The following is a 15,630-nucleotide window of genomic DNA, read 5'->3' on the forward strand; positions in this document are numbered from 1 at the left end:
TAGCAGAATTTAATTTCCAGAATGATTTTTTGGCCCTGGCAAAGCTTTTTTACTTTTTTTGCTTGGATGAATTTTATAGATACCTTCCAATGCAAGACATATAACATGGTACTTTTTCTGTCTAGCAGGCCAACTGCACAGGAATTAAAATTTTACAAGCACCAAGTGAAGAAACTACAGAAAGCTTTAAAGAAAACTACCCAGTAAGTATAGTCTTTCAGGGACTTTCATGAATCCTCTGGACTTCTGAATGCAAGGTTACTCTGCAGCCTGTAATGTAGAGAGTAGCTTATAGACCATGTGCCTTATCAGCATTCTTTGGAGCCTGGTTATGAGTAGCAAGTCCTGCTGGACCTCTGCAGCCCTCTATTTCTGAAAAGATGGCAGGGTCTCCAAATGGGGGCACAGCAGTGTGGGGTTTTTTATTTCATTTTGTCTTTCTGGATTTGATTTGAGCTCTTTTTCTGGCAATATGTACAGGGCCATCTCTGGTGTTTGCTGCTTCCATAAGCTGTAAAGGAAGTTATTGGTTTCATTATGGATTATAAATGGGAAAGTGTGAGTTGGCAAAATGTTGCAGCTACTGAAGTTATGTCCAGATTATTCTTAGAAATTGACTTTTTCTGAAATATTGCTAAGAAAATACATGGAAGGTATAAAAAGTTCTAGTACTAATGAAGTGTTTTTAACTGTAATTTCACTTAGTCATTTGCCCTTGTGTATACTGAATGCTAAATGTTTTCTAGCCTGAAAAAGACATCACCTTAACTTGAAAAAAAACCAGACCTGTTGTGTATATTGAAATGGTCTAGTCTCTCGTGCAGTAGGTATCATTTGGATGAAAAGCAGTAGTGAGCTTTGTGTAATAAGCCAGGAAAGATATTCCAGCAGAAGTGGATAATAACTGAGTTTGGAATTTGAGCCTTTAGAGTAAAATTCTGGATTTTAGGTCTTCAGCCATAGTAGAACTCTGGCAACACAAAAACTGAGGGTGTCCCTTCTAGATCAGCAAGCAGTCTGGCATAGCCTCAGCCTGGAGACTTGAGATAAATTAATGATATTTGCATTGACTGATATTTGTCAGTCTGTGCTACTTGGCTATGATGGAATTCTGTTGCCCAGCATCATAACGTAGATATTGACTTGGTATGTTTGAACTTAAATGCTACACACCTGGTTCTTCCTCCAAGTTAAAAGGTAGCATCTCCTGCTAAGGCTGCTTGTGTGACCCACTGTGTGTATTTTTGTGCAGATTTTCAGGGAGTAGGACTGGAGAAAAAAAAGAAGAAAAGAAAGACTCTGGGAGAGTTGCCATTGTGGATCAGCTGCAGGCAGCTTGCCAGCAATACTTGCAGGTACCCAAATTGTATCTGTTCTGCATGTTTCTAGCACTGTTACAATGAAATGTTTTACCTGTTTTGTTTAGATGTGTCAAGTGTGCTGGTCTGAGGCTAAGAGTGCCTATCAAATCCTCTGTGCAAGATGAGTCATGTTCTGGATTTGGCAGTCAGGGTAGGCTTGTTCTTGTTCTGTCTCAGTGTAAACTACCTGAAAACACAGCAAGGCAGCAGACACTAGGCTGGTAAATATGATTTAGCTGAAGTCTGTTCAGGACAGGGGATTTGTTCAAGATCTTGGGTGATAAGATCTTGGGTGAAAAATAAAGTGGCCTTTATTTTTCTTCTAATTAAAAAGCCTAACTATAATAAAACTTAGGAAACTGTAAATTGTGGAATTTACAGTGCCTCAAGTGGATAAATGTTAACTATCCCTCAAAGGGAAGTATATACTTACATTACTTTTACATATCTTCTAGCTAGTATATGTTGAAATCTCTGAGTCTATTGCATGTTGAATGCATGTGTAAAATCACTCAATAGTAATATTGGAGCTATTTATGACTTAATTTTTGACAACCATGACTGTGATAGAGAGGGATTTTATTACAAAACATTGTACATATTTGAGCAATAACATTTGTTATTTGTTCTTGAAGGTTTTGTCCCATATTGATTCTATTTTGCAAAGCCCAAGAGCTCCTCCGTTAATATTCCGGCCCAGCAAAGGGCCAGTGCAGAATGACAATAAAGAGAATGGGCAGGGATGTGGATTTGAGCACCTTCCACTCACTGTAGAAATGTGGGCAGATCAGCTCATAGCCCTAAAGGTAACAACACGTTGTTGTACTCTGTTTTTTGGTTTCCTTTCATCTGTTCTCCTCTCCTCCATCCCTCTCTATGTGTCGTTGGGGGCGGTTTTTACATGTAGCTTTTGTTATTTTCTGACCTGGTGTTAAATTTTACAAATAATCTGCTGTCCATGTGAAATATATACCAGAGATACTTCTCTGTGTAAATCTTCTATTTCATTTTATTGATTGAGTCCCTGAGAAGAAACTTAAGCTTCAGAGTCTGGACTTCACACATTGATGAAGGTGCATTCTCTTCCTTCCTTTTGTCTGACCAGTGACTTTTTGATCCAAATACAAGTGAAATAGTTTTGTTTAAAGCCAAACTCTTTGTGACCAATACTTCCTATTTCACTTAAACTGTAATACATAGCAAATATAATATTTTTTACTCTGTTCTTTTCAAATCAAAGAATGTCAGCAAGATACTATCCTTAAATTCATGAAAATTAAAACCTTAACCTCTCCAGTGCTGGAATGTTTTCTGCATATGAGAAACAGAAAAACGTCTGTTTCTATACTAAAAACAACTTTAAGCAGTTTCTAAAATAAGTTGGCTCTCCTCCTTTCTTAAGGATTTGCATAGGTCCTTGAGAAAACTATCTCTGGAATTGCTGCCTTGGAACACTAAAGATCCACAGGATAACAGAGAATCCATACGAGTTGAAGACCTCCAGTTGATAGTAGATGCAATTTTGGAAGAACTAGAACACAAGGAAAAGGTAATTCTTACCAGAGATTTATAATCACAAGTTACTGTGGAGTTCTTAAATGCATTCTTCACACAGTGATTAGATTGGTGCATTTGAAAGCCTTGCAGCATTTAAGAAATACCTGTTTGAAGATATTCAGTAGTCAAAGACTCTTTTAACATAATGGATAAATTCACCTTGGGGAAGATTGCTTTAATCAAAGGCACTTGACCAGCAGTGAATTTGCATTGCCCTGTAGTCTCAGGAATTATCCTGTTCTGTCTCTCAGGGCTGAGAATACACAAATGCTTCTCTTAGCAACAGAGAAGGAAGCTTTCAAAAGAGTATTTGGAGTTTGGTGTATGCTTGTGCCTGAAAACTATTGAAACTGTGTCTTCAGATTTAAAAATATTTGAAACATTGAGATTTTGTAAGGGAAGTTACACCTGTTCTTCAGACTGGTTTTAAGAATGTTTCACAGCTTAAAGTACTCTTGCCTTGTTAAGCAATACAATTGATGAGTTCTTCCTGCTTGCTCCAGAACAGCCAGACACACTCCTTGCAAACCCTGTCTGCCATAGTCTCCCACTTCCAGAAGTTGTTTGATGTGAATTCTCTGAATGGTGTTTATCCACGGATGAATGAGGTGTACATAAAGCTGGGGGAAATGACCAATGCCATGAGGAACCTCCAAGAGCTCCTGGAACTAGGTAAAGACTTAGCACCTGCTGCTTGTTCACACTATTCCAAAAAAAGGAGACAGGTGAAAAGGTGCCCTCTTCATAGAAAATAATGTTGAGCTGTTGGGAAATGAATTAACTAGGTGTTTCCTTCACTGGGAAGACAAAAACATGTTCCTGTCAATTTATAGCTCAAATAGCAAATCCCCATTATTTGTAGGCCTTTAGTAGTTGCTGAGGAATAACAGGGAGGCAGAAGATGAGAATAACAGGGGAAATAGAAATTTTTTTCCACGAAGGTTTTTTTGGTGAGGGGATTTCACAATTGTTATTCATTCTTCACTTGAAAGATAACAAATTTAAGGAAGAAAATAACTGTCTCGGAGGTAGATTTCTCCTCAGTAATTCATTCAACTGTAATTGGGTCCAGTCCTCAGAAAGTTCCATCTTATGCTGCTAAACTTCAAAACAAGTTGTTGAATGTTAAAAACTGTCAGTACTCAGAGGTGTAGTTGGTTATTTCCCTTCTGGTGGTAAACTTCTGTAGAACAGCAGCTGCTGCTGCTGCTGGGTTAAAAGGTTGGGCTGGGCTGTAGGATGTCCAGCCCCAGAGCCTCTGGGCTGCTGAGCCTCATTCAAGGAGGGAAGCAGTGTTCCTGCCTGCAGCCAGCATGGGAGAGGAGGAAACCTCACCTCCCCCTAATAACTGCAGCTCAGAAGATGCCTTGTCCAGGCTTAGTTCTTCTGAAATTGAAGGAGAAAAGGACAAAGAGGACGCTACCTTTAGTCACAGCACTACAGACAGGTTAAAATTCAATACCAAAACAAGTTCTGGGTGTTAACAAAAAACATCCTCCTCCAAACATTTCCGTGTTTGTTAAGCAGGTTCCTTATTGGCCTAGCCCCTACAGTGTGGCTGCTGTGTCACAAGAATCTAATTTAATAACCCCCTCTCTATATATATAATTTGTTAGCTGATTTCCACTGACATTGTAAGGATGCACTTTAGTACCCTCTCTGCTGTGAACACACAGCTCTGCCAAAGTTTTTTTAGCCACTAAAGGATTACTGAGAGAATCCCCATTCCTAGCTAACATTTGTTTATTTCTGACCATTTGTTTATTTCTGTTTTCTCTGAATGATGGAATGTATATGCCTAGATCTATGAAAACCAAATAAAATCTGTGCACCTGCAAAATTTCAGCTGTGTCTAAAATACTTCCCTGTCATTACTGTTAAAAGAATCATGAGGTGTTTGTTTTTCCACAGACAGTTCAGCTCCACCCACTGTGGTAGTGAATACTGTTGGGAAACTGTGTGACATCATTAATAAGAACGTGACTGAGCAGGTACAGCAGCTTCTGGGCACCCAAGACATCCACAGGTATGTGGGGCTGTTCCATTGCTGACCAGTCTGCAAACATCAAATGTAGTAATTGAGAACTGGCAAAAACTGATGCTGAAAGAAACTTTCATCATTTGTTACAAAGTCAGTGAGCTGCAACAGCACAGGTGTTAGTTACTGCTGTCCTGCTTGAAACAAATCTTGTATCCTGTCAAAAAGATGAAGTTGACAGAGGGAAAAATTGAGGCCAGAAGGTTCCAAAACACTCTCTGGTTTGCATGGATAATGTGATCAAACAAGCCTTAATGGGATACATGTTTCATCAGGAGACAAATCTGGCACCTGGGTGGGGAGGAGAAAGTGATGCAAGTCTCAGATGTAATATTGAAGTGTTCTAGTTGCCAAGGCAGGGTTTGCCTCAAGCTGCCTACAAATACTTTAGAAACTGGACAAATCCAGTTATATGTTCAACAGGTAACAGCCACATCTAGGTGGTGTAGCAGACCCTGAGGGCTTGCATTCAGCATGTGCTTTACAGACAAACTAAAAAGGGAGCAGGCAGCAAGTCTGACACATGCTGAGTTAACAATACTCACTCCCTCAGCCTTTCTGCACTCATTTCTCAGTTTTAACTGGAGAACAGCTGCTTATAAAGCATTTCTTGCTCTACCTCCAAGGCAGTTATACCAGCCACCCCCAGGCAGTATATTTAGCATACACAGACAAATGTTCCAGGCCCCAGACTACCTGGAGCCATGTGAGGGGGAAAGGAAGGATGTGTATACAGTGTTAGTAGTGAAATCAGAGATCCTCATGACAGCTCCCTTGTTGGCTGCAGGGTTCAGAACTGGAGAACAGAACATTGGTGTCCATGGTTTTATGTACTAAGTAGCAGTATTTTCACAAAGTCATGGCACAGAACAACAAAATGACCAAAGGGATGAACTTGCCACGTCCTTGCACCTCTTACCTGATTGTCTCACTTTCCATTCCAGTATCATCAATAAGCTTGAAGAACATGAGTGCTTCTTTCCACCCTTTCAAGCTCTCATTCAAGATTTGCTGTGTCTTCTAGGTGAGCAATATTTGCAACAATAATTATCTTCATGCCAACACTTCCTCATATAACTCTAAACAGTTAACACATGTTTTCTTTACTCCTGCTGTGCTAAAACAGAAGGAGGATGTGAGGGAATGTGCTGCCTTTGCCTCACTCTCCTTTCCACCTTTCCTCAGGAGGTGACCAAAACACTTTCTTTTCATTTAACATGGGGTTGCATTTACTTAAGCATATTACTTACAAGCCTAATTGATTTTTTTCTGAAAGCATTAAAAAGCCTGAGGAGTTTATTTAATTCACCATCTGTTTAAGTTAGAATTTTGGTTGAACTCAAGGTGTTCTGGGTTCATAAGCCTAACCCTTTTGCTTTCCATTCTGTTGCAGAGATCAGTAACGTGGATGATATTTTACCTGCAGTGCAAAACCTGAAATGGGGAGCTGGTTATGGGTGATTCTGCTCTTCCTGAACAAGATTTCTCTTACCTGTGAATGTACCTGCTGGTGCACATGACATTGCAGCTACCTCCTAAGCAACACTTCCAGAATTTTTTTACTTAAATAAAAGTTACTGCATTTTTAATTTTTTTTTTAAATTCTTGGTCAATTTAAGAAAAACTTTAACTGCTGTCAACTGGTCTACTCAATTCCAGAGAAAGAACCAATATACTCTGTATCAGTCCAGGAAACTGAACCCAGCACAACACCCAGCACAAACTCTAACCACTTTTAATATTGCTGACACAGTAAGTATGAGGTAAAGATGCCCTTACTGTCATAGCCAGCACACTTACACAAATCCTCAATCTTGGTTTTCCTGAGAGCCTATTTACAATGTGGTTCACATTTCCAGATCAGTTTGGGATAGAAACATTGTTACTCAGTGAGTATTCTCTCTGATTATGGACTGAGGCAGACCGGGTTAATGTAATCCCATAATTTTAATTTTGGCCAAAAATATAGGCCAAAAATCTTTGAAATTTGCTTCAGGCAATGGTTTGAAGTTACCATCGTTGTATTCCAAAAGTCAGTTTTAGAAAGGATTAGATCAAGTCTCTTATGCAAGACAATTAGAAGTTTATTGTACAGAAACAAGCACACCAAGCTTCCAAAAATATTTTGCCTCAATATTATTAAAGCTTAGTTTACAAAACTTTGCTGTTCCTCAGACAGAATCTGGGTTTACAAGATTTTGAAATGTACTGTAACAAAGGACAAAACCAGTTAAGGTGTCACAAACTAAAACCTTAATGACATCTTGGTGAGTTCATCTCCCTGCTTTTGGAAGCTCATTATTTACATACCTGCAGCCACAGTCAGCTAAGGTACTTTTGAACAGTGTACTACCAACTTCTTAGTTTATCAAAAAAAATAGCTGTTAATGAGTTTCTCTTTTAAAAGGTTCTCTAGCCCTAGAGCTGAAGAATACTTTTTCAAAATGTATTCTTTTAAAAGTACACCACTGCCATGTTAAAACAACATGAACAAGTTCCTAGGGCCATCAGACTGCCAAGCAAAGTAATGACACTTGGCTGACAGTCTAAAATCTCCCCAGGTACAACCCTTCTTTAAGAGAGGTTTCACACTTAAAGGTCCTTTGAGGAGGGATTTGCCAGAAATAGCAAAAATTAAGGACTTATTCTTTAAGGACAAATTATTCCCTATGTGGGGGAAAATATGTTTAACTTCAGTGAGAACTAATCCCTGAATAGGATCATTAAATTTGCATGTCCTGAGCTGGAGCCTGCTTCAAATTTGCAATGACTATGCAAAACATGTTAATTACAAGAGATATATACATCCATAGGAAGTTGAAAAATTAGTAACTTATGTACATGAGAATAAATCAGATTTTCTTGCGTCTGCTCCTTGTCAGCTCATACCTGCAAGACAAACACAATAAGTAATTACTGTAGTTGAAAACCTTAACAGTTTTAACTGGCACAGTAGAGAAAACTTGGGCTGATTTCTTGCTTCTGCTTCACAGGCAGCACAGCAAAGGAGGCTCCAGAGATGGCCTCAAACTTCAGCTCTTCACCAGGAACTTTGGGTGCATCTTTTTTCCTCTTCCCATAATTGCCCTGAGACACACACACACAGGCTGGCCAGGGAAATGGGGTTTTCCTATTGGAATACTGGCTCACTGCCTGTGCAGATGGCAAGCTCCTGGACTACTCCACACTACATTCCTCGGGCTCCACTGAAGGAGAAAGAAGGAAGGACTCCTGCCATTTACTAAAGACACAGAAGTGAAAAAAACACCCAAGCCTGGTTCTCTGTTCTGCCTCAGACCAGGAACATACAAACCTCAGAACCACAACTAACGCACAAGCAAAACTCTAAGTGGCTCATTATAATAGTTTCTATAAATGCTTTGTAATTAAAGTTTTATCATACATATATATTGCTGATCAGAGTATTTAGTTAAGATCTTTATTCAAGTTAAAATTTGTTGCCAGGTTACTTTAATAAACAAAATTCTTTTACTTATGTGCCCCTGTGGCTTTTATGGCAACTTAAAATATGCTGAAGACTATAATTGACACAGGCATCTCATTAAAGCTGTCTCACAGGGCAGGCACTGCACAGCCAATGGATTAGCACACAATTTAGATAGAACTACCAGATTAGCTCAAGTTAGTCCTGCCTTTGCAGGTCAGATATTCTTCTTGCTCACCCAAATACAGCCCAGTTACCAGCACTCACTCCCACAGCAGTCATGCAAGCAATGGGCAGGTTTGGAAGTATGGAGATGAGTACTTACCACTGGGCAAAGCCTTTTATTAAATCCTCCCGGGACAAGTCAATGCGCACCTTTAAAAAGCAAATTTTATTTGTTTGTAGGTTATTCAGCATATAAATTGTTCAGCTAAGCTACCACTCCTCCCAAGCCAGACCCATTTTCCAGCTGTGGGGCTGCAGTTCAGGCTTGAGGAAAAATGGAGCTTCCCACATTCCCAGCATAGTGTAGGCATGAACCAGCTCCATTTCCTATTGCACTACTTGGAAATTTATCTGTCACTGAAGAAGCAATTGCAGTTTACTTTTCACAGAATCAAAGCTGTTCACAGAAAGTCAAAGCAGTGCTGGCAAATTGTGGGGTTTAGTCCCAATGCCTTTCTCAGCTCTGTGTTTGCACTTTTGGAGCCATTCCCCATACAGGCAGCACCAGGGCCCAGGAATCAGGCTTACTTCAGGAGCACCCTTCTGAAACGAGACCACAGAGCTCCCACATGGATACAGCCTCATTTGAGATGAAAATCTGGCAGAAAAAAATTGCTTCCAGACTGCCAGTCCTATCACTGTGAATCAGTTACTGGAGCCACATTTGAGGATTTCAGGAATAGCCTGGAGTGTTCAGCTCTGTTATATCTGTAGTGGAGATTCTTTAGACTTACCTTCCCCAGCTCCTTCCTCTCCTGTGAAATGAATGGCCTGCTGTTTTTCACTGCAATGTCCAGTGTCCTTTTCTTGACATTTTCCAAAGATTCAAAAAATTCAAACCTTGAAATAAAGTTTAAAAAGAAGAGACTTAAGGCAAAACCTAAAATCCTGTGAGCACCAGTGGACAGAATATAGAGACAGAGTACAGCATCAATGGCCAGGACTCTAACAGGGAAGGAACACACAGAAAAGGCAATTCTAGAGTGAGGTTTTATCCACATTGCAGGGAACCTTTTCCAGTCCTCATGAAAGATAACAACACTGTGTTCAGACTGTCCACCGTGCCAGGGGGAAGGAGGAAAACATGCACCCATGATGAAATGGCATTTAACATTATTTCCCCCCCTCCATGGAAGATCAGCATGTTTTCCATGCAATGTTCATTACTCAAGAGGAAATAGTCATGAGCCACCCCCCCGGGTTCACAGAGCAGCCTTGCACCACACCAAGAACAGACAAAGGCTGAAACCTGTGGCAATTAAATTCTTAATGGCTCTGACTCAAGCTTCTGGCACACATGGCTAATGTCAAGTGAGTTTTGTCCATGCTAAATCACTCCAGTTCTGCCCACCTGAATAGCTTTTCCTCAAGTCAGAGCTGTGAAACAGGTAAGGTGTTTTGGAGCTAAGCATTATCTTTAATTGAGGATGTACAGGATATGTCAGGGATGGGGAAAAGGAGATGCTCTTCTCAGCTGTTGGGATTGCACTAAATCAGTGCAGTTACTTAAGAACAGACAAAGCAGAATTTTCAGCTTTGGTGTTTTGAGTGTTAAGAAGGAACGTTTCAAAATCTTTTCTCCATTTCTGACTTATACAGAAAGGACATAAGACAGGAAAAATATAAGCCACCCAGGATCAACCAATATTCACATACATCCATGTGCACCTTCCTCTAATTATGGGATTAAAACCACCTCTCAAAAGAGCTCTACTTCTAAGCGTTCCTGTGTTTGGGTTTATGCAAAACACATTCCATTTCAGTGGCAGAGCTGTGACACTGTCAGCAAAGAGGTGGGAGCATTTTATCCTGCTCCCACCAGGCCTTGATGACAACATCCACCTGTGTGCCCAAAGGGTGCTCCAGCCTCAAAAGGCTCTTTACTTCTGCCTGGACCTTTGGAAAGATGTTAGAATAAGCATCAGGCAAAGCAGTGTGAACAGAGCAGTAGGCTCTGGGAGGTTCCTGAATGGGTAGATTGCCTCTGCCATGACAGGGAGTTAAACACAGCAGGACAATGTCAGTTTGCTGAGAAGCAAATGCAGCCTGGGGGTAGGGAAGGGGCAGGGAAGAAGGTGTACCCTTCTTCTGGGGTATTTACAACACCACAGGCAGAGCAAGGCCAGCCCCAAGTACTTGTGACAGTCCAAGTGCCATTTGTTTCAGAAAAGCTGGAAATGTTCACAAGAGAGTCCCTAGGAGCTACACCAGCACACCTTAAGAAGCCCTGTCATTACACAGAGATCATAACTATTCCAACCATAATAACAATTTACATTTTCTTACTTCTCATCATATTGGGGGTTCAGAGTTTTTTTCTTAACAGAAGTTTTCTTTCTGCTTGTCCATCTTCTGTCTGGAAGCAGGTATATACGAACATATGGATCAACTCCACGATTGGAAGAGGGTACCAAGTTTCTGTTAAAAGAAAAACAGACAATCAAGGCAGGTTCTCTCACTGTGTGTTTTAATACCTTGGCTCTCTTGGCATTAGACCAACCCTTCACAGGCCAAAAACATTCATCCCAGGAGCTGGAATATATGCAAATAAAACTTTAAGATTGTTTAGTTAAAATCTTTACTCCTGAGGGTGTGGCCACTTACTGGGGTTCCTAAATTAGCAATTACATATTCAGTCATAGGTATCAATCCTTGTCACAATGCTTATCCCAACACCCCAAGACACACACCAGCTGTCAGTGCTGTCCAGAGGAAATTTTGGGTTGGTGACAGTGGAAACATCTCCATTGCAGTGAGCACAACTCACTGGGTTCTCTCCCTGACCTGCTGCTGGCACTGACCAGAGCTGGGCACAGAGAGGTTGCACAGCTGGAAGCCAGCCAGCACTAAGGCATCTCCTGCTGCACGTGGCTCTGCTCCAGCTTTGCTGGATGACTGACAGAGCTCAGAGAGCTCTTCCCTCTGTGAGCCACCACAAGCATTACCTGCAGCCATTGACCAGCACGACGAGGCTCTGCCGGATGGAAGCGTAACGCACGGTCAGCTGGATTTCCCCCAGAGGCATCTCAGTCCCACTGCAAGACATTGCACAGTCAAGGCTTTTAAACAGCCATTGAGCAGCCCACAAGCAGACTAAAACCAGCTTTCAGGGCACCATCCTTCTTCCTGGCATCCTAAGTTTGCTGTCAGAAGCCCCATCCCTGCCTTCTCTGCAGGTACCTGATTTTAATCTCACAATACAAACTGCCAAAAATGCCCCTATGTGGCCACTGTAGATGAAGCAGCAAAGTATAGGTTAGTGTGTCACACATTCCCTCAGGAATGTCTGTATATGCAAAATGGGACCTTTTTCATATTCCGTTCTGCATGTTATTAAGATGGCTCAAAATCCAAAACATTGCTTAAAAATGGTTTAAAAATAGTTTATAAATTAGGCCCTGTTCAGAGCTAAAAAATTCACCAGTCACCAATTCACCAAACTGCAGCTGGAGGTCAATTTTATGTTCAGGGTTGTAACTACTCTGATGATCTCTTAAGTGAGGTGGATCTTTGTAACTTCTGTTGATTAAGGATTCCAAAAGCTCCATTCTGTGCCCCAGGAGAAACAAATCTTTCTCTCCATCTGCCTGACTGAGCAGCCTCACACTGAGCACTGTGAGGACACATACAAGCAGACCTAAAAACTTTGTTCACTGCATTATCAGTCTTAAACGTGTTGGATAAACACATTCAGAGCTTTAAGCAGCCAGAGGTGCCTATCAAGAGTTTAGGTTTACAGAAGTTTAGTTTACAGAAGTGGGATGTTCAGACTTCAAAATCCTGTTGCTAAGTGAGTGTTGAGAAGCTCTTCAACAACATAAAACCAACACATGCAGCACTCTTAGGAGAGCCATAGAGTGAATACTTTCCCTTTATACCTGCTCTGACAGTGCCCTGTAATTTACTTTGCTGTTGACTGGAATACCTAGGTCAATTCTTTGTAAGGTGACTTGAGACCCAACACCCCAAATGATTTAGCAGCCTTGAATTCACTTCTATGCAACAGTAACACTTAAACTTTCCCAAGAGAAGAACAATTCAGCTGGAAGAACACCTACTTATGAATGTCCAGGTTGCTGCTACTTAATTCAAAGCAGGAAGAAGGCAGGGACCCCAGTGAAGTGACACTGGGTGCCACCCTCATTTCCTGCAGGACGGGCAGCGTGGGCACGGCCGCTGCTCCGCTGGGCAATGCTGATGGTGGGCCATGCTCTGGGTTTTGCTTGCCCTCTGCATCATCAAGGCCAGACACAGTTTCACATGGTACAGGGGCTCCTGAACTGTCTTTAGTGTCCAAGTCTTCTCCACCACTGTCCTTTTTTGGCAGAGATTCAGGTGCTGCAGAGTCTTTGCTCATGGGAGGAACTTTTGAGACTTGTGGAGAGGAAAACTTCTGCAGGTTTCCAGCCTTCTCTGTGACATGCACAGGACCTAGCTTCGAGGCATTGACACCAGCCTTGACTCTTTGTGGATCAGGTTCTTCAACATTCAGTGCCTAAAAATCACAAGGGAAGACAGTGAGTGCTGCTCCCACAGCACTGGGGTGAATGCCAGCATTACCACCCAGAAGGAAATTTCACCACAAAACTGTAACAGCAGAACTCTGCCATTAGAGATGAAAGGGGCCCCTGGGATTCACTGTGGTGTTCTCTCCTCTTATCCTACTGTGTTTGTGCTGAGCAGTGTATAAACACTGATCCAGAGTACAGTGAGGAAACAACTCCTAAGCATCAGTGCTGTTTTCCCCAGCTTAGATTTTCTCAGTCCAGCTCTTTATTGTTGTGAGAAAATTTTCAGCCGTGGCACTGCACTAAGTTTTACGAAGCCCCAGGGACACCTCTCAACTCCACCATACACTTCTAATTTCACTTAAATACCTTATCACACTTCTGCTTTCTACTCAACTGTGAAGCAAAGCTGCCTTTCTTCATGCTCACCTTTCATCTCTTTTGCTTGGCTACAAATGGATACTTCTCCAGGGGAAACTGAGTGAATATGGGAAAGAACAACTCACCCGCAGTACAAGTTTCATCTTAATGAAACTGTCTGAACTGGAATGGTCCAGCTGGAATCTCTGATCCAGAGTCATGCTTGGGTCCTTAAGCAAGTGGGAGAGACACACCACTGAAGTTCCTAGGGCACTGTCCCGCTCCTTGTCTTTAATCTGGGGGATGGAAGAAAACAAAAGTTTTTATTAGCTGGCAAAGTGGGAAGTGCATCACTGGGAATGCAAAAGCAAAGCAAGAAGGTATTTCAGACAGAAACCAAAATTAGCTTATTTGCTTCAGTATGGTTACATCCAAATGGGTGATGCCATTATTTCAGGAGGGTAACAAGTAAAAGTGCATTTGGAGTAAAAATCCCATCTCTAACTATGCAGAGAAAGAACTGCTTTAGCAGAAAAATCATGCCCTGAGATTCACTTGATTTTCCTTGCTCGCTTTAGGGACAATGTCCTAAGCAGCTGAGATGGCAACCGGTCTAAATCTTTACATGCATTTTAGGTAACAGCTTGTTTAGCCTATTTAACCTCAATACACCTTCCAAGTTCAATTCCTTTCAGTATCCAAGTGACCAGGCACAGAACTGGCTGTGGCTGCAATGCTGCTAATGAGAGACAGGGCTGCTTAACAAGCCAGAACACAGAGGTGAAGAGGTAGGGCTCTGGCTGAGAATCATGAAGGCTGCAATTTCTGACAGCAAAATATTGATGTCTTTATTACACACAGACTGCATGAAATGTCTTTTGCACTTTGCAGCCAGAAACATCCCACATTTTGAACTAAGACACTGCACATTACATGATGCTAGAACGAAGTTAGATACCACCACCACCTAATACAGAATTGTCTGTGCAACATGTGCTTTTTCCACCTTTTAGTAGGAGGAACCCAGTATATGACAATCCCACACAGAAACAACCTGGGCTCCATAGAAGAGTTTTCTTCCTACAGATGTGCAGTTGGTCTTCAAAGGAAAGGCTTTTCTCTCACCTCAATATGGAGTGACTGGGAATGAGCACTGTGGACAAAGAAGGTGAAAGCCTGGCCCCATGTGGGATCTTTGCTGAAATTGCAGGTCTGCAACAAGAACATGCATTAATTTAGTCTCTGAGAAGCAAAGAATCCATGACACTGATCACCAGAGAGGGCCATGGTGGCCCTCAGTGATGCTACACCCCAGTGGTATAGAGAGAGTGGAAATTCCAGGTCAGAAGCATATGGAAGTGAAGTCTCTGGCAAAACCAGAACAAGTTCTTTGGGGCGTGGAAATGCCAAAGAACAAGTCTGGTGAGCTGCAGTTGGCCCCACCAGCACTGCCTCGACCAGCAGCCCGCCTCACCTGCAGCAAGGCACCGCTCCCTCCCTCCCTCCCTCCCACCTTCCCACCCAGGGAGAGCCAGAGCACTGCTTCCAGCCTGCAGCACTCTGAGCCAGCTCCCAAAGTGAGCTGGCAGGCAAGGGCAGGAAGCTGGAGGGGCAGATTCAGGGGTGTAGAACTCGTGGGAAGAGTAGGACGGCACAGCTTCAGCACCATTCACTTCAAAGAGGAAAGAGCATGGAAAGCACCCAAGGGGACTGTGGCTGCTCTGTAAACCAGCTGTCCCTGCCAGGCCATGAGTGCAGGCAGCAAGTGGAAAGGAGCAGGGAAAGCCTGGAAGCCTGACCTGGCTTAGGAGAGGCAAGTAATGTGGTAGGGAAAGGGAAAGCCACAAAAGGTAAAAATGCAAGTAGAACCCAATTTGTGGGTGGAGCAGGTGGAAGGAACAAAGGAAAATAGGTGCCAGTCCTCTATGCTTGCGTGTAGCCAACAGGATTCATTCTTATTTGCTGGAAGTCCAAAAGAACAAAGGGCTCATCCATATCCAGCTGCAGGACAGGGAACATGGCAGCTACTGGGAGGGCAGACCTCAGCTGTTGCTCAGACTCATGAAGCAAAAGTAATTTTTAAATCATGAAAAAGGAGCTGGAAGTGAAGTGGAGGAGATGCAGATCCATCTTGTC

At 42.2% G+C, this 15,630-nt stretch overlaps 2 protein-coding genes across 7 annotated transcripts in view; one reads left to right on the forward strand and one right to left on the reverse strand.

Moving 5' to 3' along the window:
- CEP70 (centrosomal protein 70) overlaps window positions 1-6,545 on the forward strand; it is an 11,110-nt gene extending 4,565 nt beyond the window's left edge. For 3 of the 4 annotated variants that reach the window (XM_077181687.1, XM_077181686.1, XM_054636313.2), the window contains 8 exons: window positions 126-203; window positions 1,253-1,355; window positions 1,997-2,167; window positions 2,764-2,910; window positions 3,422-3,590; window positions 4,830-4,944; window positions 5,901-5,980; window positions 6,350-6,545. In XM_077181687.1, coding sequence (XP_077037802.1) covers window positions 126-203; window positions 1,253-1,355; window positions 1,997-2,167; window positions 2,764-2,910; window positions 3,422-3,590; window positions 4,830-4,944; window positions 5,901-5,980; window positions 6,350-6,417 — 931 coding nt within the window. In that variant the 3' untranslated portion in view covers window positions 6,418-6,545. The remainder of the gene's footprint in view (window positions 1-125; window positions 204-1,252; window positions 1,356-1,996; window positions 2,168-2,763; window positions 2,911-3,421; window positions 3,591-4,829; window positions 4,945-5,900; window positions 5,981-6,349) is intronic. The other variant, XM_054636314.2, reaches the window with a different exon arrangement.
- Window positions 6,546-7,019: 474 nt separating this feature from the next.
- ESYT3 (extended synaptotagmin 3) overlaps window positions 7,020-15,630 on the reverse strand; it is a 38,038-nt gene continuing 29,427 nt past the window's right edge. For all 3 annotated transcript variants that reach the window (XM_077181684.1, XM_077181682.1, XM_077181685.1), the window contains 8 exons: window positions 14,620-14,706; window positions 13,641-13,790; window positions 12,685-13,121; window positions 11,572-11,661; window positions 10,913-11,044; window positions 9,361-9,466; window positions 8,727-8,776; window positions 7,020-7,845 (listed from right to left, as the gene is read on the reverse strand). In XM_077181684.1, the coding sequence (XP_077037799.1) occupies window positions 7,809-7,845; window positions 8,727-8,776; window positions 9,361-9,466; window positions 10,913-11,044; window positions 11,572-11,661; window positions 12,685-13,121; window positions 13,641-13,790; window positions 14,620-14,706 (1,089 nt within the window). In that variant the 3' untranslated portion in view covers window positions 7,020-7,808. The remainder of the gene's footprint in view (window positions 7,846-8,726; window positions 8,777-9,360; window positions 9,467-10,912; window positions 11,045-11,571; window positions 11,662-12,684; window positions 13,122-13,640; window positions 13,791-14,619; window positions 14,707-15,630) is intronic.

Source organism: Agelaius phoeniceus, chromosome 7, assembly GCF_051311805.1.
Source record: "Agelaius phoeniceus isolate bAgePho1 chromosome 7, bAgePho1.hap1, whole genome shotgun sequence".
In the NCBI taxonomy this organism is placed as follows: Eukaryota; Metazoa; Chordata; class Aves; order Passeriformes; family Icteridae; genus Agelaius; species Agelaius phoeniceus.